Source organism: Pyxicephalus adspersus, chromosome 3, assembly GCF_032062135.1.
Source record: "Pyxicephalus adspersus chromosome 3, UCB_Pads_2.0, whole genome shotgun sequence".
In the NCBI taxonomy this organism is placed as follows: Eukaryota; Metazoa; Chordata; class Amphibia; order Anura; family Pyxicephalidae; genus Pyxicephalus; species Pyxicephalus adspersus.
Window position 1 is genome coordinate 40,919,012 of NC_092860.1, and position 19,985 is coordinate 40,938,996.

At 37.1% G+C, this 19,985-nt stretch overlaps 1 protein-coding gene across 2 annotated transcripts; it reads left to right on the top strand.

Moving 5' to 3' along the window:
* The first annotated feature begins 10 nt into the window (after positions 1-10).
* Positions 11-17,729, top strand: CAAP1 (caspase activity and apoptosis inhibitor 1). 2 transcript variants are annotated; one of them, XM_072404322.1, is made up of 7 exons: positions 11-142; positions 3,307-3,459; positions 5,206-5,409; positions 6,955-7,039; positions 9,987-10,059; positions 11,935-11,993; positions 16,975-17,729. In XM_072404322.1, exons 2-7 carry the CDS (start codon positions 3,346-3,348, stop codon positions 17,310-17,312), a joined length of 873 nt encoding a protein of 290 aa, XP_072260423.1. In that variant the 5' UTR covers positions 11-142; positions 3,307-3,345; the 3' UTR covers positions 17,313-17,729. The 2 variants fall into 2 exon arrangements, with proteins under 2 accessions (XP_072260423.1, XP_072260425.1); XM_072404324.1 differs by lacking the exon at positions 11-142 and adding an exon at positions 2,740-2,827.
* The last annotated feature ends 2,256 nt before the right edge of the window (positions 17,730-19,985 follow it).

Consider the following 19,985-nt stretch of genomic DNA (forward strand, 5'->3'; position numbering starts at 1 on the left):
AGTCATGCGTGCCAAACCTCTTTTCCAGATAGGTTAGCCTGTGTTCCGAGCCTCGTTTCCAGATTGGTGTCATGCGTTCCCAGCCTCGTTTTCGGAACAGTGTATTGCGTTCCAAGCTTCCTTCTCGTGCTCTTCAGTACAGGTAATATACATTGATATACATTATGCTGAACAATATCTTTATCTTACTTTATCCCGTACCATGTTTTATTATTTCATATTGGAAACAAATAAATACAAATCTTCCCAGGTGTGAAGCCTAAGAAACATTTCCTCGGTTCTGGTGTCACTAATAAGGGGTCATTATTTCTTCATTATCGTGTAATGATTTATTATAGAATTATGTCTTGTCACCGGAAGTGATTGTTATTGGACTAAGGCACACGTGCAATAATTGTCATTGGAAAGGATCATTCATGACCACGATGCATGGACGAGTAATGTACATACAGCGCCATTCTGCTCTATGGAGGGGGGGGGGACGACACAGCGGCACCCCGCAGCGTTCTCTTCCCTTCACTTGTAATACGATCGTCCATTGTCCGTGGGTCCACCAGGGCAGACGTTCAGACCATGAGCACTGTACACACGCAAGATTCTCGTCCGATATCAGCCCTGAGCCGATTATCACACGTGTGTACCTAGCCTAAGGCTATATTTACACATGATTATATGAACATAACATTGCTGCATCACATATGTGCGGCCTCTTGTTTCTGTGTGCTGTGTGTGGGCAGCCCATTCATTCAGATGGACATCCAAATGTGCCACAACAAAACAAAACTATGATCTGCACAACATATTTATATATAAATATTTGTCTGAAGATGAGTTTTAAAATATATGGTGATCCAGAATCTCAAAAATGTAGAGAGGGAGATACTCTTTAAGCAGATCTAAACTCAGAATTCTTAATTTATGTAACAGGGTAGACAATCCTTTCATTTAAAGCAAACATTTTGGGGTTTTTATTAAGTGCAAAAAGTGTGTAGTACCTTCCTCCGTGGCGATCAAGACATAATGCCTATTGTGTGAGACTTCCTCCACTGCCTAGATTGTAAGCTCTTCGGGGCAGGGTCCTCTTTTCCACCTGTGTCACTGTCTGTAACTGTCTGTCATTTGCTACCCCTATCTTATGTACAGCGTTGCGTAATATGTTGGTGCTATAAAAATCCTGTTTAATAATAATAATAATAATAATAAATAAGAGTGCAAAGCCTGATCTGCAGGATTGAAGGTAAGTGTGCTTTTTTGTTTTGAATTGAGTTCCACTTTATAATTATATAGTTAATATATTAGAGTTAAAAAATAGCTGTGCTGATTCCTAAACTACAAACAATGCAATCAAAATGACCAAATGTAGGTTTTTAAATATGAACATGAAAGACAGCCAGGGTTTTTTTTTGGCAAAAATGATACATATTCATAAGATAAACAATATTTGCTGTGCACTTAATGTAATGCTTTGCGTGTGATATTTCCCAATAACAAGGATTTATGAGATAGATAGTCTATGCTTTTTTTAAGGGTAATAGTCCCATGTTTATGTAGTTATCTGGTCACAGGGACAGGGTCAGTATTTGTAGGGGCTGCTTTTGCAGCTCACCAGTAACAAAGAAGGTAAAGGGGAGAGATGCAGATCGTGGATCCTTTTTGGATCACTTGTCCCTGGGTGTTCCTGGGTCTACAGAAAGAGCTGCAGCCGCTCCTCCTGTTTGTTTGTGAAGACCCGCGCGTAAAGAGGGCACGTAAGGTGGACAGCTACCCCTGAGGAAGTGTACAAACAGGTCGGATAACAAGGCTGCATGCAAACACTTGTACTTATTTGTGTTCTTTGCATATATGGTTTGCTTTACGTTACACAGAACTATTGGAAACAATATTACCACTAAACAGATGATCTTTGTCTAGTGTATAGGTACTGGACCTCAAGGAACGAGGCCGTACTAAAATATACTGTACAAGCAAGCAAATATTGTTGAATGAATATGTAAAATATAAGATCATTTTTGCCAAAAAAAACCCTGCCTGTCTTTCATGTTCATATTTGAATACTGTATTTCAGGGTTGGCAAATATCCTACTTAAGGGAACTTTAACCAACAAACAAACCTTTCCACACACGTCCCTAGAATCTCTCTCATTTACTCATCAAATATAGGTTTCAACTTTCCCTGCTTACAGCGTCACTGTGTTCATTTATTTATAATCTGCAGAATAGTTTTAAACTTTTCTAGAGCTGCCCCGACTCTCTGGAATGGTCTTCCTCGTCCTATTTAGCTTGCTCCCACTCAGCTTGCTCATTTAAAAGAACACTCAAACCCCATCTTTTAAAACTTGCCTAACCGTCATCTTTTGTCTCTTATATCCCCCTTCTTAGTGTGTGATACCTTCCCCACCTCTTAGATTGTAAGCTCTTCTTGGCAAGGTCTTCTTCTCCTCCTCTGTCCCTGTCTGTCACTTGCAACCCCTATTTAATTTACAGCGCTGCGTAATATGTTGGTGCTAAATAAATCCTGTTGATGAATAATAATAATAATAATATTATTGTGCTCTAATAAAATGATAGGAGACAGTGGTTAGCGTGTCAAAGGGTTAAAAGGGTAAGCTAAAAGGAGGAATCAGACTACCAGTCCCTCCCCCTAAACAAATGTAAAACCACAGGGGTCCATGGGGAGCAGAGAAATAGCAATGAGCTGTCATAATGGCGGCCCCTCCCCAGACACAGATGGGAGAAGGATACAGATAAGACTGCTGTTTGTGTTTAAATGTGTAACTGTGGTTTCTTTGTTCCAGTAAAGAAGGGTTTTCTACTGCACTAACAAAATGTATGTTTTTCTGTAGAGTTTATGATTTAATAACACATGGCAAGGTACCAAAGTATAAAGGAGGCTTGGAACACAGGATAATAATGTAAGTCTAGAGTGAGGCTTGGGACTAGAGGGAATATAAATCCGCTGGATCCGGTACTATAAAGGCCAATCATTTATACAAAGGGTAATGTAAATTTGTGAAAATAAGACCCTGCAAAAACTAGCAGCTGCTCTCACACTAAACTAAGATGTGCTGTGGCTGCCTGACTCAATTGTAAGCCACTTCAGTATCTGCAATTGTAGTGATATATGATGGCAGTGATTAGTCTGTGTGTAGCAATGAGGAGTGCAGGGGTGCGGTGCCTATGCCAGATGTGTATTATGCAGGGAGATCATTGTTTTCTTGTATAATTGCCCCCAAGAGGAATTCCTCCTTAGAGATTTCTAACACTTGTTTACCTGTCAGCAAACTAAAGATCATTTTTTTCTCTCAGCTTTATGTAGGTTACTGCGAGCAGAACACCAGTGCAGACATGACTGGTGGGAAGAAAAGTTCCAAGGAGAAGAAGAGGAGAAGGAGGTCCAGTTCTCATGATACAACTTCCCAGGTGGAGAGGAAAAGGAGGAATACAGAACCCAGTCACCAGGTTGTTTTTTCCATCTTCTTTTGTTGTATGAAATGTATGATTTTATAATCAAGTCACACCTGTAATAGACTACACGTTATTATGAAATACTACATTTATTGTACTATTTGTATAAAACCACATTTATTTATTTGTAGCATATGCTTTTACCTGTGTGTGTATATATTGTACATTATGAACTTGTACTGACCACCTGCATATAACAAGTGTGTGTACCAGTCCCAATTCATTTACTTATGATGTAAGTGTTAGTTATCATAAGAGGTGGCTTTACCATTGTAAAATAATTATACTTTAGTACAGTGTGCCCATTGGTACTCTGTGCTTACATGATGATTGATATGTGATAATGGAGCCTCATGAATGATAAAACTGAACAGAGAGGCATCTAAAAATATTACTGAATTCATAACATGTGTCACTATCTATATCTGTCTTTCATTTGAAACCCCTATTTAATGTACAACGCTGCGTAATATGTTGGCGAAAATTCTTTTTTTTATTTTTTTAATTATGATAACAATAATAGTAATAATAGTAATAATGGTACACATACTAGGTGTGCAGCAGGAACACATGCTGCCATTCACTACATGTTGCGAAACTGCATTGCTCTTTATGGGGAAGGTTTGATTGCAACAAAAAGTCGATTTCCTATCTGCCTTTCTGACCAGACTTTGAAAAAATAGGATAAAAATAGGGGTTCCAAAGGTCTTACTATTTGGTAGCTCAGTATAAGAATGCTTTATTCTTGCAGAATTTTAATTGCACAGGGAGCAGGGGTGACATCAACAGCACCTCCCAGAAAGGGCTTGGTATGTAAGTGCTAATTCACACTGACAGTGAGGTTGCAGTGCATTTAGCCCCCATAAGGAATAGATTGGAGCTGCTGTCAGCCATGCATAAATGCACATTGGAAGGAATATATGAACCTGCCCTAGTGCTTTCAATGAAATGCTTTCTTAATTTGCAAAATCTGGGCAGAAGGAGGCTGGCAAAGTAGAAGACCTTGTGTGGAAAGTCAACATTTTATCTTGCTCCACAGTACAAAAATGCAACAAATCCATCTTTTCAACACATACCAACCCTTCCCCGTTGTTATGTGCTAAAGCTGGAGAGGATTCACTTTCATCAGTGAAGCTGGGTGATCCAGAAAACCTGGAATGGATCTGGTCCAGGATTCAAAACATTTGCTAGCAAATAGCAAATGACTTTGAAGAAATTCTTTCCAGGTTTGCTGGATAACCCAGGTTCACTGATGAAAGTGTATCCTCCCTAGCCTTGGAGAAGTTTAATAAATCAGGCCCATAGTTTTCATTTGTTTGCAGTCCTTCCTGATCATTTAACAAGAAAAAAACAGCTATACTGATTCCAAATTGAGGGAGGTTTCCTGTGACTTGTTTTAACTATAAGGCAATCTGTAAGGGGAATTTACCCATGTTTCAGTTTTGTTGAAACTGAAAAATAAGAATGGCATCAGGTGTACTTTAAGTTATCTGCCTAGTAGAAATAGATTTAGACGAAGCATGTGACTCACTATACATTACAATTCTAAAGCTTGGTGATCAGCCCAGTACTATCACATGGATAAAAAATAAATTCAAAAGGTTAAACGTGATGAAATGTGCATGTCTTTCAGAAGTGTGCTGTACTTTTTTTTCCTTGACACAAACCTGAGTATAATAAAATATTACAATCACTGTTTTCCCAATTGTTGAATTGAAATATTTTTGTATACATTTTCAGGAACCAGAAACCTCAGTTCTCTGTTCTTCACTAAAAGAAGAAGAAGTGGAGGAGTTGAGTGATATAGAAGAAGGCGGACTAGACTTGAATGTGCCTCTTAAGCCTATAAGCTTCTACATATCTGATAGAAAGGAGATGATGGAACATTGTTTCCGTGTTCTGGGCGATAGAAAACTTAAGAAAATGCTTCCTGATATGCTAAAGGTAAGGAGGTATTTATATAAAGTGCTCAAAAAATATACACCTGAATCTATAGTACACAACTGGAGGCAACGTCACCATTCAGCTGTTTTATTGTGACTCATCCAGAAACTCTTCTTGGTCTTTTTAAAGCTAGCAATATGTGTTCCATTATGGGGTTAGATTACAAAGAATATATAGTGACCCATAGGAAACCTGCCATTAAACAAATGCATCAATGTAACACAAAAACCTTAAAGCTGGATTTCAGTATAATCCATTATTGTCTAAGTACCAGAGGCCTGGCATTGTTACTTGATTGTTGCAATCCACTGTGTGAAACTTTGGCTACATTCTAGAGCTCCCTTTAATTAAGAACAAGTCACTACTGTTCTTACTCTTATTGTGCCCTCCTCCTTCCCTTCCTTATAGTATTATAATATGTATTTTTAGGATCTGGTGTTTAAAGCATAACTAAACATTTTTTTTTACTTTACATAAAGGGGTAGACAACCCTTATATGAAAAGGAGAAATGATATTCATTTTTTATTTTTTTTAAGTGCAACACCTATAAAAAAAAAAGGTGCAGCACCTCCCCTTTCAGACTGAATGGGAGCGCAGAGCCTCCCGGATGCTCCTACGCATGCCTTAATCTCAGACATGCATAGAAGTGGCATTTTTTCTATTAGGGAAAGAGATGCCAATCTCTCAAGAGCAGTGAGATCGGCTCTCTTTTTTTTCCCCTTTACAGCGGGCTACAGCACTCGATCTCGCACCTGCGCAGTGCCAGATATCGGGTGACGTGCCAAGAAGACCAAGGAAGAAGAAGGAAGCGAAGAATGAATATAGTGGCGCCTGGCGCTTTCTCAGCGCCGGCACGAAGAGGAATTCCAGGACGACATCGTGGGAAGGACCAGTGCCATCAAGGGATCTGCGGGATTTTTTTGTTTTCCGTTTAGTTGCACTTTAAGCTTTATTCAGATCTCACTTGGTAAGATGAACAGTAGAATACCCAAAATGCTGTACCTAAATGTTCCTTCTTTAAAGAACTGAATCTTATTCTTTGCATTACATCACATGCTTCAACTATTAGACCTCTGAGGTCCTATAGGGCATGTTGCAGCAAAGCAACAAGTAGAAGAGGTTGCAGTAAGGTATATACATTGTACATTTAGATTTTACTAAGAAGTTACTAGAAGTACTTTGATGCAGCCTTTCGTAATGCATGCTTGGGGATTTACTCATGATAGCCTGGGCTAAGAGGAAGTAGATGGAATAAGGTAAAAAGGTCAGTTGTCATTCAGAATAAACCAATGAGCCAGTAAATTTATTGTAGAAGATATCATTGAACAGGCGATTTGCAATCAAAGATTTTTTTTCTTTTTTTTTGAGCTATTTATTTTTGCATCTTTTTCTTAACCAGATTGGTGTTAATCATTTGGTGTCCTAAAATCTTTGCACAATACCATATATATTTTAAACCTCAAAAATGTTATGTTACACTAAAAAAATGGAGAAACTCTAAAACCTTTTTAGTTTTTAACTTAGTTTTTACTTTGTTTTACCAGGATTTACCCCTTGATGAAATCAAGCGGCTGTGCCTGGAACAAGTGGAAATAGAAACTGATGACAATTTGCTCAGAATTCTACAGGGTAAATAGAAAACAGTTCTTGCATAGTTGTATTTGTTACTGTGTTTTTTCCCTCACAAGGGGTCCATAAATCTACCAAACTGTGCCCAATACAAGTGTGAAAATTTCAAGTGTAATGACTTGCATATTATTGACAGTATGTACTTTATTATTATTATTAATAATAAACATGATTTATATAGTGCCAACATATTATGCAGTGCTGTACATTAAATGGGGGTTGCAATTGACAGACGGAGACAGGAGGAGATAACGCTACCCCAGGATCTGGCAAAAAATCTTTTGCAGTGACTGCAGTCAGTAACTGCCTAATTATGTATAGGATTGATGTAAAGATCAAAATTACTTTTTATATTCCTGTTTAATTGTTCCCCATAGCTCTTCCGTAATCAACTGCAATTTGCATATGAATGATGGTTTCTGGTCATGCTTCTGAAAGTTTGTAGCTGCAAAAGAAAAGGTGCTCTCAGTCACTTGAGAATAATTCCTGGTCTTGCAGGCAGAGACAAATTCTAGGATTTATGTACATCATTTTTATGAGAGGAAGACATTTTGGGGCCTGCTGTATGAGAGAAGGGTGCAGCTATACCAGAGGAAATAATTCTGGTGACTCTAAAGCACTGCTGCCTCTGATTGCTAGCTTTGTGTTAGTATCATTGTGCGACGCTCTGTTTTCTTTGCTGGAGGTTGTAATGTAGGGAAGTCAATCCCTGCCTCCACCAACAGGAAAATGTCAGCTGCAGGGAGCCCAGTGTACTACCGGTCGATAGTCCTTTACTCTCTGCCTACCTTTTTCTGAGCACAGTTTCCACAGCTCAGTTGCTCCTTATCAATAAAATTCTGACTTCATCGCCTCTGTACAACTAGGGATATTTTGTCATTTAGGAAGTGCACTCTATTTTTGAAGACTCTGAACACTCTTATCTTTAATATTTAATGAAAACTATTGGTCCTATTGTGTTAGTAAAAAAAAGTCTATTTTTCTGAACATAAAGGTTTCATTAGATCGGCACTCTGAGTGTTTTAAGTGTTTTTCTTTCCACCACAGCTGCTCCTTCAACCCAAATTACTGAACTAAATTTCTTGTGAGATCACTTGGTTCTTGTGATCAGCTGAATTTTTTTAACTTTTTTAACTAGCTGCTGGAGGTAAAAATGGGAATTAGCTGAAAGCAACTTCAAGATGGACGGAAATGATCAACTTATAGTTGTGTATAGTGTCAGATATTATATATAATTATTATGTCTGCACGTGTCTCCTCCAGTCCTCTCCATTAAGTCTGCGTACCAAAACTAAATTATTGTAGTTGGAAACCTGTAGTTGGAAACAGTCATTTTCATTGACCAACAACCGTTTTGTTCTTTGGAGAGGGGGAGAACGAGTGAGCGACACTCTGATGCTCTCTCCTTCCTTCACTTCTGTAATGGTCATTCATTGCGTGGATCTGTCAGGACGGATCCATAAATGACATCAGACAACCGCTGTACACATGTCAGATTCTCACCCAAGGCAATCCCAACAGCTTACATTGGGCAAGAATCATCTGATGTGTGTATAAAGCCAAAGGCTGTTAGACATGTAGGTGTTATTTTTGTTTTTTTGCAGTAGCAACTAGTTCTTTCTTTTTTTTCTACATATTACATTTGAACAACAAAAAGTGAAATCACAGGTACCTGAAATTACAGGTAGTCTCCAGTTTACATACGATATAGGGTCTGTAGGTTTGAAGTTGAATTTGTATGTAAGTCGAAACAGGTTCATTATTTTAAAAAATGCATTTAGGACAGATGTTTGTCCCAACATATTAATAGGGAGCATTGTGTCAGTTACTGTATAAAATCCTCACTGTGAGTTAATCACAAACAAAGCAAAAACAAAACTTTATGGAGCCTGGACATTCACTAACTTCTGGGGCAAGCTGTGCTTTGATGTGCAAAAAGAAACAACTGAAGAGTTTGTCTTGGTCATTAAAGAGTTACAAGAGGCTGCAGAAAGAGCTCATCCTGCCCAAGATCCCCCACAACTTCAGCTGTGTTTATAAAAAGATTTCTTCTGCAAGTCATGCAAACTGCACCCTCCCCCTTTCAAGCCCTGTTCTGAACACAGCGAGCAGGGAAGCCCCATTCGTATCTAGAAGATGTCCCTATGTTGGATCTCCCTAACTCGGGGACTACCTGTATCTGTCAAACCTAGCTGCTACACAACTCTGTGTGTGTGTCCAGTAAGATGGTGTGATTGTCTCCCTCTAGTGGTGGTTTGTAGAATTGCATGCTGCTGTTTCACTGCCTTATTCTAGGGGCAGTCTGTTGTACGGATGCGATAGTTAGTGTCATATTCTAGCGACAGCACAAAAAATTTTTCTCTTTGTGTGTTTTTCCCCCTGGCACACCAGTGTCCTTCTACATCCCAAAAACATACTGATGGTTAATAGACTTGGCCCCAAAATTGACGTTAGGCAGTGTTGGGGACATTGTAAGCCCCTCTGAGGGACATTTAGGGATTTTACTATGGACCTTGTATAGCACTGTGTAAGATTTCCATGCTATAAAAATACAACACAATATTATTTGTTATGAGTAATAGAAGCTGTTGTATTTACGTGTGAAATAAAATCTGTTTGATTTAGTGAACCACTAAGCTGCATAGACATGGGTGTCATACTTATACTTTAACAAGAACAAGCCCCTTAGGACCTACATATCAGATTTAAAGAGTATACAGAGCCAACTAAATTAGTTGACATAAATACCTGATTCTGCTTGGCAAAACAAAAGTTGCCAGCAGAATCCATTTTCTTCTTGCTTGGACAGAAGTAAACAACTAGGCTTATTGTGGCACAAAAGTCACCAGAGTAAGCTTTGGAACTTCATTACATGCATATCATTTTCTAATTAACTACTGATTGACAATATCATGTATTATCTTTTTTTTTTCTCTTTCTTTTTTAGGTGACCATGGAGTAGACTCTACAGCAGAAGAGGAAGAAGGATGTGCTAAATCCAGAGCGGGTCTTAGCAGTCAGTATGTATCATTTCATCTCTTCTGCCCTTTTGTTCTCTGTAATTTATTCACCATTTGATACCCTGCGTTCTAGCACCCCAAAAGATCCTTGTGTATTCCTTGAATGTTCACCCTATACTTTATCTTTTCTGGGGTTCCAAGGAGGTATTTTGACAAAGTGGTGACATTATTTACTGCCTAATGTGATAATTATCAACATTCGGCATTAATCTGTTCCAAAAAAATACTATGGGCTTCATTTTAAAGCCCAGAAACACAAACAGATACCTATGCAGTTTAAATGTATATTCTGTAAAGATCACAGATTGGGGATGGTCTGATATAACTAAAGCCGCAACATTGATAAATCCTGTTCTAAATTAAGGCTTGAAATTTAATAACTTGATTTTATCAAAAGAGGAATACCATTTTTTTATATTGGATCTTTGAATTGCATAATGAATAGATCAGATTACATGTTACATGTCTGAAGTCCCCTTGCAAACCAAAACTATTACCCTGTGTTTCTTAAGTTCGCCCTTTCTTTCTGATGTGCCTCCTCAATCGCTACATCTTTTTTTGTCTGTACAACAGCTGCCAGGATTTTAACACTTGAAAAGTAAATGAAAAGAAGTCATACCGCTCTCCTAGGCTTTTTCAGATGCTTGCTTATGCCTGGAAAAACCTAGAACTGCCTGTTACAGCTCCTGAGTGCTTAGCAGTTGCCAGTGAATGCCCAGAAGTGATAAATGCCATGTTTTTAAACCACTTATGTTAACTTTTTATTTTAGCTTTTCTAGTTCATATATTTATATTGCAATACTAGTGTTGTCTAGTTGTAATGGCCCTATTATTCTGCACTGTTTGTATCTGACACTAGATGGCTGTAGAAGACCAAGCCTATTCTATTATCAGTTTATTCTGCTATACTATAAATTATAGGCCTACAGCAAGCGTTAAAGTATAGAATAGTGTGCAGAAAACAACACTCTAGGGACCTAAAAAGCAGATGGTCATGTTTCCCCTATTCCATCTCAGTTTGTGTGCAAGTAATAACATCTTGTACAAGTTATTGCCCATTTTTGCTGTTACAGAAATGATAGTCTTTGTAATAGCAAAGCTAAAAAGTATGTGTTAAAAAAGGCTTTTTACATATTACTGCATCTGAAGCTTGGCTTGAAAAAGACACAGTGCAATTTATTAATAGAAATGGAGCATGGATGAAGTTTTGTATAATAGTTAGCAAATAACGAAATGTTCTACAGCCATATAACAGCCTCCTTACATTTTTAGAGTCTGTAATGCTTCTTTGCTGCATGCTTTGTCCGTGCTGTATACTACTGTTTTTGTTTTGTTTTTTTAATGCCATTGACCCAAATTTTTCTTTGTAAAGAATTTGCAGTACATTCTTTTGACATTTGACTGGCTTCTTTCATTTACCATGTCTCCTGCAGTGTGTTTCAATAAAATCCTTAGTGTCATTCACAATCTGAGCACCGAAGTATACACAATAATGCCACATTCAGTAGTAACTCTCCATGAGCATGAAATCTCTGCAGATATCAAGGTGATAGTTACAGTGAGATCAAATGTTATCCTCCAAGCCAGTATTTCTCAACCAGGGTTCTGTGTTCACACATTATTGTCTTGGGTGATGAAAATCCAACATGTGTACATTGCTTAAGTCTACTAGCTGAGTTTCCTGGGGCAGAGGTCCATTCTCACTTTATCCACAAAGCCAAACAGTTTGCCTGATAATAAATTGTGCTTTTTCTGTAAAGTGCAGTTTTGTTTTGTGCTAATGTGTATGCAGTTTCATCAGCATACTGGTAAAGGAATAATAATAAAGTATTCACTACATGTTGTGTGATATTTATCGTGTGTATTTTTTTACAGACATGATAACGATTTAACATCTTCGTTAAGGGACGCTGACAATGTGGATACCAAAGCAGGTATGTGAAGCTATTTTACTGTTTTGTGAGTGAGATATGTCAGTGTGAGCTGAAAAAGGAGCATGGCTTCATAAAGGGATGGGCCTGATTTATTAAAGCTTTCCGGGGTTGGAAAGGATACACTTTCATCAGTGAATCTGGGTGATCGTAAATGGATCTGGTCCAGGAATTAAAACATTTGCTAATTAAATAGCTAAATAAATAAATTAAACAGGTTTGTTGGTCTGTGTATTCTCTCCAGCCTTAGAGAGCTTTAAAAAATTTGCCCCTATGACTTAGCCTCATTCTAGGTCAGTGATTCAATAGTATTAAAAACAGTGGATCAGAACACCAACCAGATTAGCAGTATATTTAAGAACCGGGTTCACAATGGCTGTTCACATTATCTCTAAGTATATTTATGATTAAGGCACTGTGGTGACCAACTTTTACCTATTGCAAAACTGACTTTATTGTCATAAAAGTACAGGCGGTATCTTTACAAAACATACAATACATTGTCTACATCTAATTTTAAATCATCTTATGATTTACATCAGCAGATAGATGGTTATATGGTAAAGGCAGCACAATAAGTGACCACCAAGTGGAGAATTGGCAACTCCAAGCTAATATAATAGACTGAAAATTACCAAAGCTCTGTGTTCATTAAATACATCATTAAATATATTTTAAAAGCAAGTACCCGAATTTTATTTGGTATTTTCTTGTACAGCAGAGCTTGGACTAAAAGTGTAAAAAACATCACAGGGAGAGAATTGAATATGCTAACACTGGACATTCTAGTAGGAAGAGAGCAGAAGGACAGGTACAGGAAAAAAAATTATAAAGATCATGATTTCACGTTACACCTATTGCAAATTACACAAGCAGTCAAAATAAAATGAATAAGCTAAGCCATGCTGTAAAATATTTTCTTACTATAAATGCTAGATATTTAGCCCATTTTCCAATTGTCCAGAGTTGCAAAACATGATCTGAACAGTTGGACCTCTTGCTAACAAACACTTAAAAGTCACTGTGTCTTTGTGGCTCTAAAAATGTACATGGCTAGAAGGTAAAAATGTTTTGGTATAGAAAAATTCAGAATATATCATGCAGACACTATTCTGCAGTTTTTAATTTTGCGTACAGTGCATTCTCTTTTTAGGCTAAAATATTCTGTGCATCTTGTGATAAAGGATGGAGCTTTTAACTATTTTGTAATCTAACTCTACATCTCATTGGGACTGTAACATCATATATAATATCCATTTTGGAATGTGAATCTATAACTCACATAGTGAGTATGACCGAGTCAACTGAAGTGTAAAATGCATTTGTAAAATTACCCATAAAATGCCAACAAACTTCCTTGATATGAAATATACTAAAAAATAACAATGTTATGGATTATTAACCACACAAAAATATATTTGCAAGTGACATGACATCTTTACCACCTCAAAAATGTGTTTTTTTAGTTTGTGTACAAACTAGTGTATGTTATCAGTAGATCTCTACAAAAATTGTCCACGTCTTTCCAGGTACCAGTGAAAGGGAACCTTTAATCTCTATCTACTCCTAAACTCTTAGGGCTCTATTTATAAAACTGAGCTGCACCACCAGGGAATATTTGAGGGAATGATGGATTCCCTGTTTTATAAATAGAGCGCTTAAAGTACATCTATGCAGATAGTGCATGCAGGCTGACATTTAAAATGCAAATCTCCTGGGTACCCTGTTGATTCTTGGGCCTGATTTAATAAAGCTCTCCAAGGCTGGAGAAAATACACTTTCATCAATAAAGCTGGGTAATCCAGCAAACCTGTAATGGACCTGGAGAAAACAAAGAAATCCATTCCAGGTTTGCTGGATCACCCAGGTTCACTGATGAAAGTGTATCCTCCCCAGCCTTGGGGAGCTTTATTAAATCAGGCACTTTGGTTCAGTTCTCGGAATCACCAATGGTCTGTAAGACGTATGCAGATCAAGAGTTCTAAATTTTCTTTGGTTCCTTGCTTGGGACAATATCTAAAGCCCAAGATAGCCTTAGCCTTAGTATTTTCTGGAAGAAGATCAACAGGGGCAGCCTCCAAGTTTTACATTTATGGGTTTTCTTTTAAGATCTGTGTCCTGAAGTGGTAAAACATTTATAATTCAGTATCTCTGGGATATAGCCATGTAGCAATGGATATGTATGTCTATTTCCATGTGCGTGTCTATACATACCATTTACCAAAAGTTGCAGTAAATATAAAGAAAGTATAAAATTTTTCTGCAGTATTAAAGTCCATTAAATAAATGCGTGCAGGCTAGCGTGGTCGCTGTCATGTTAATTTACATCCAGTGACAAGATATCTCTAGCAAAAATTCCAGACATTGACTTCTGTATTATATAAAATATATATATTAGAGACACAAACTGCTTGTGTTTCATTAGAGATGTGAAGATCTTCAGCCAATGCTGACAGTTCAAAACTGAAAATTGTGATTTTTTTTTGGTAACACTTGGCCTTTAAAGCAAATCTGTGTGATAATGTAGTGTGGACATTATTAGGTACATGAGTGTAGGTGCAGCATTACTGCAAGCCATATCAGGGTAGAATGGGATGATGCATTTGCCCCCCCCCCCCCTCCAGATACTGACTTTTAAAAAGTAAACCCCTCCTTTGGACAATCAGGAAGCTTCAGTGGCACTTTGAAAAGATTTTCATTATCATTTCACATTTACTTTAAGATTTATTTAGTTTAGCATGCTTTTTCTGCATAACAAAAACTATTAGAATTTCTGTTGATTGCATTAACTTGAGAAATAGACGCTCCTCCTGATGTTGTGTCTGAAGGCCTTTTAGTATTGGAAATCTTCAAACTAATCAGAAAATGCCATCATTTCAAAAGAATAGCTGTCATTTTATGCATATGATTACAGTTAGATGATATGTCTGTCATTTCTTCATAATTAAAAGAGCAGAATAAAATAGATAGGAGGATACACTCACATAAGCACAGTTTATGATTACCAATTAGGTGGCTGGACACGGTCCTGTCTTAGACGCTGATTTTACAAGGATAGTAAAAGTTATACTGATTTATGAGCTAATAATTATATGTTGCTAGTGTTTAATATTATAATGTTTACCTTGATAATACTGATGGGCTGACAAATAGGTGGAATAATTATTCAAATGTCTGCAAGTGAATAATCGGGGGTGTTGTCTCCTGCATGTAAATAATGTCTTGACATTAGCAGAGCATAGCTTTGGTGAGGAAAAGACAAGAATCTCTGCTGTTTGATGTATTTAGCTGAAAGCACATTATGCAGCTATACTTTGTAAAGTTAGATTCTTCCAAAGAAAGTTAGAATTGCCTGTAAAGAAGTTACAAACATAAAGGTATATGTTATATATAAATATGTATATATAACACACACACACACTTTCTAGATTTTAAAATGCATGTCCTTTAAATATTTAGCCAAAGAGAGTATTTTTCATTTTATTCTCTTTATTAGACCCATGGTCCAGATATAAGCGCATAGTCAGACTATTGGGATATAGTCACATATTTGTTGTGTATAGTTCTTTGGTGCATTTACAGTAGGGACCATCTACAAATGGCACTAATTACGGGGCACAAGCTGTGTGTTGTGCTCCGCCCTAAGTAAAAAAGGGGGTAACTTGCAGGGTTTTTGGTCAATTGCTATACAAAATAAATTGGCTGCCATTATGCACGGTAAAGCACAACAACAGCTACTCATGTATGCAATCTAAAGTCTTATTTGAAGCAGTGTTCACACTAAGTGACCTTTTAAAAATGTCTGTAGTGTTTTGTGAAGTCAAAATCTTGAGGAGAGGGAGGCACAACATTTGCCTAACCTAAGCATTTACTTGCATTTGTGCACTTTGCTGACATCCATCAATTCCTAATACATTAATAATACATTTTAAGTGGTTGTACCTTTTCTAGAATTTGCAGTTCTTTAATAATCGAGGACTCTTGTGTAAGAAATTATTTGTTCACATGATTTGCTTACTCATACTTGGGTACAGAAGTATACAAAAAATGTAACTGGTGCCCATCGTTTTATAAGCATTCACTGTTAACACGGCTCCTGGTTTTATAGTATTGTCTGGTTGCCTCCTGGGTTTGACTGTTAGTCCTAACTGCACATTTGTGTTTTATCATTATATAGCATCGACATATCACACAGCATAGTCACAAAGTCATAGTCATATGTCATTACGGGCAGTCTAAGGTAAATTGTTTGGGGGCAGCCAATTAACTAACTACATGTTTTTGGATTATCCAAGTCTTTGCGTATTTTTAGGCCCTTTAGTACAGGTAGTCCCGGGGTTACATACGAGATAGGGACTGTAGGTTTGTTCTTGTTGAATTTGTATGTACATTATTTTAATAAATGCAATTGGGACAGATTTTTGTCTCAACATATTATTAGGCATGTGGTGTCATTTACTGTATAAAATACTCACTGTGAGTTCAGACAAAATCACAAACAAAGCAAATAAAAAAAACAAAATCTTTATGGAGCCTGGACATTCATTAACTTTGGAGCAAGCTGTGCTTTGATATGCAAAAAGAAACAACTGCAGAGTTTGTCTTGGTCATTAAAGAATTACAAGAGGTTAAAAAAGCTCAGTCCTTAAGATCACCGACAACCTCAATTGTGCTTAGCAAAAGATTTCTTCTGCAAATCATACAACCCCCCCCCCAATCAAGCCTCCTTCCTGCACACAAGGGAGCAGGGAAGCCTCATTCGTATCTAGGAGTCCTGCTTATGTTGGATGTCCTTCGGACTACCTGTACTTCAAAAATTCTTTGTCTTGCACAGCAAATACATCTTTACTTAATAGTGCATCATTCAAAAATGTTTTTACAATTTAACAGTAAATTTTGGAATAGATTAAGATCTTAATATCGGACTGGTAATGGGGCACAGATAAGAAGCTGACAACTCTTGATTGTTTTTTTTCTTTTACAGGAAAGGGAGAAGACTATGATGCTCTTAGCATTAATGCAGATACGTATGACAGTGACATAGAAGATGCAAACATTGAAGAGCGTAGCCATGACCCCGCTGTCACAACTTCAACAAAGGTAGCTGGAGAGCCTGATGACCTTGTGATGGACATTGAAAAAAGTGTAAATGAAATTCTTGGTCTAGCTGAGCCAATAGCTGAAGATGTGCCCCCTGGCCCTGTTGCTGTACTTCCTGAAGACATACAGCCATCAGCTCAACAGCTCGAGCTGCTTGAACTAGAGATGAGGGCCCGCGCTATTAAAGCCCTTATGAAAGCTGGCAATGTAAAGAAGACCTAATATGGCACAACTGAATGAAAACTTTTGTTTACTACTCTTTCTAATTTATCTTTAGTTGTAGATAATCAACAGAATGTGTACATTTCATTTTAAACTCACTGCCATAATAATAGCCGTCTAACATTAACAAGTTGGTAAAATAAGTACACTGTCTTTGCTGACCACTCAGTCAAACGCCTAACTGCCTGGTTATCTCTTTCTACTGGGACACTAACCTGGATCTGGTATGTAGCAAGATAGATCACCTAGTGTGCACACTTGTTCCAGGGCAATGACTCTGATAGAACTGAAGCCATTGGATCTGCATTATAGCTTGGCACCTAGCATTTTCAAGCTTCCGCAGCTCTCTTTAGTAAAAAAGTACCATGAACACTTCAAAGGATTTTTTTTAAGATTAAAAAGTATTTTTAAATCATATCCAACATCTCTATTCCTTGTATTCTTTTTCTTTATTACTATACATTATTGCATTGACATACAGACTTTACTGTTCACTAAAAATGAATACTCAACACTTAGTTATAATTAAATTTTAACTTGGTATTGTGCTATATATATATATTTATCAATCTTGACTACTGTATATATGGACTTGTGTTTTAAATGTTCTTTTTGAAACCATTTGCGCAGTCATCTGAATCCACCACCAGTCAAGAAATCCAGAAGTCAAGTCATCCAGAAAAAAAGGCCCATAAATGCTTTGAGTACTTGCAACCCTGGAATTGATCTGGTCCAGGATTCAAAACATTTGTTAGCAAATAACTTTGACGAAATCCATTCCAGGTTTGCTGGATCACTCAGCTTCACTGATGAAAGTGTAGCCTCTCCAGCCTTGTGGAGCTTAAATAAAATAGGCCCGATATATCATTATCATCTATATAAAAAATGTAACTTAGTTAAAAAGACTAGCTTGCCACCTTTTAGCACACTAAGCCAGGCATCCTCAGAAAATGAAAAAGAAAATCCTGTCAAATTATTCATATACAAAAAAGGCAAAAGAAAAAGTACATATATTATTTCTAGATGACTGCAATATGAATATGAATTTTTATTTTTGTTATTATTATTACAATAATTTTTATTTATTCATACCAAGGCACAGTTCTTTGTGTTGTGAGTTTGGTATTAGGTACCGCAGCTGTGAACTACGAGTGCTCTGTGAAGTTCTGGTTATGACAGCCAGTCATGATGATCACTTGTTTGTGATTATTACTGCAACTTCAGTACACCTTCAGTTTGCCACCACCTTCTTCTAATCAGTAATGCTCCGTCATTTAGCATCTTTTTACACCTTGCACATAAGGTGACAACTTTGCCTAAGCTCGGTGAGTCAGAAAGATAATTTTGTAGATCTACCATAGCTAAGTGGCAAAGAAAAAATGTCAACCCTGATTATGGTGTACAGTTTAATGGAGAATGGAACTGAAACAGAAAATGCAGTCTTCCTAAAGATCAAAGATCTTTGGAAGCAATGACCTTTACTTAGTTGCAACTAATATATTTTGGATGTTGACTTTTTAACAGGACATGTGCTTGCTTTGGTCTCATGCTTCTGTTAATCTCTATGGAGAATGCTTATACTGTAATATATTAGTACACAATTTTTGAAAAAAATACTTTTAGATTTACTTTTTTCTATATTAGAGAACTGCCTTTTTACACAGATCGCCTTTCTTCACAAATATTGATGATGTGACTGGGAAGGACATTTAATGTGTGTTGGGCAACAGTAGGCATTTACTCACAGACTTTTCCTGTTCTCTGTGATTACTGCAACTGCTAACTATTGGTAAAAGTGGTTGCTGATAAAGCCACTGGTTGGAACAGTACTGTTTGTATAGCATAATCGTGAAAAAGAAGCAATCTCTCTAGCATGCTTCAGCTACTTAAGAATGGACTTTTTTTTAAACCCTTCTCAGCACAAATAAATTGCCATTGATTTACATTTAGGGATTGAAAGGTGTTAAAAGTTCTCCTAACGTCAAGTATTTTCATAATAAAAGCCAGCATGATGAATTATATCACTGTAATTCCCTGACAATGCCTACATCTTCCCTTCTCTAATTCTGTTCTATTCTTCATCTAATTATTTGATTATTTTCCTTAATGCTCTTTTTTTTCATTTAGAAGATCTTCCATAAGGCTTTACCAAGTGGGTAATCAACAGTTTGCCTATACACTTAATCATTTGGGCCTATAAGGCAATCAAACCACACATCTCCTCGTGGCGTGGTAGCTTCCAAATGTGGTGTTGGTGGTGGGGTAGACAGGAACAGAGCATTAAATGCCTAGGGGGACTACATACCATCCTCTCAGTAATTTAAACTTTGATTTAGTTGCAGATTTGTTAATGGAAACTTTAGTCATGGAGGTTTAGAATATGTACCAGTCTTTTACCTGTGGTGGTTATACCATATTTTTTTTTCATTGCTGGAGATAGGAGAAAAGGGAAAAAATAATGGGAATCTAATTTAGGAAATAAGCTTTGGAAAAATAAGTGTTATTTCATAATGCCAATTCAATGTCGGTGACTGTGTGTTTTTACAGCTTTTATAAAAACAGAAATACTGGATGCATACTATGATATGTCGGGAATTTACTCATACATACAAATTTGAAGAAAAACTACACACTACAAAATTGTTCAGCTGTTGTCCCTTCTGCGAAAAATAA

Excerpts from the sequence above, each read along its gene's own strand:
- CAAP1 (XM_072404322.1), top strand. The coding sequence starts at position 3,346 with ATGACTGGTGGGAAGAAAAGTTCCAAGGAGAAGAAGAGGAGAAGGAGG. Across the intron at positions 7,040-9,986 it reads TTTGCTCAGAATTCTACAGG|GTGACCATGGAGTAGACTCT; the intron begins GTAAATAGAAAA and ends TTTCTTTTTTAG. Across the intron at positions 10,060-11,934 it reads AGAGCGGGTCTTAGCAGTCA|ACATGATAACGATTTAACAT; the intron begins GTATGTATCATT and ends ATTTTTTTACAG.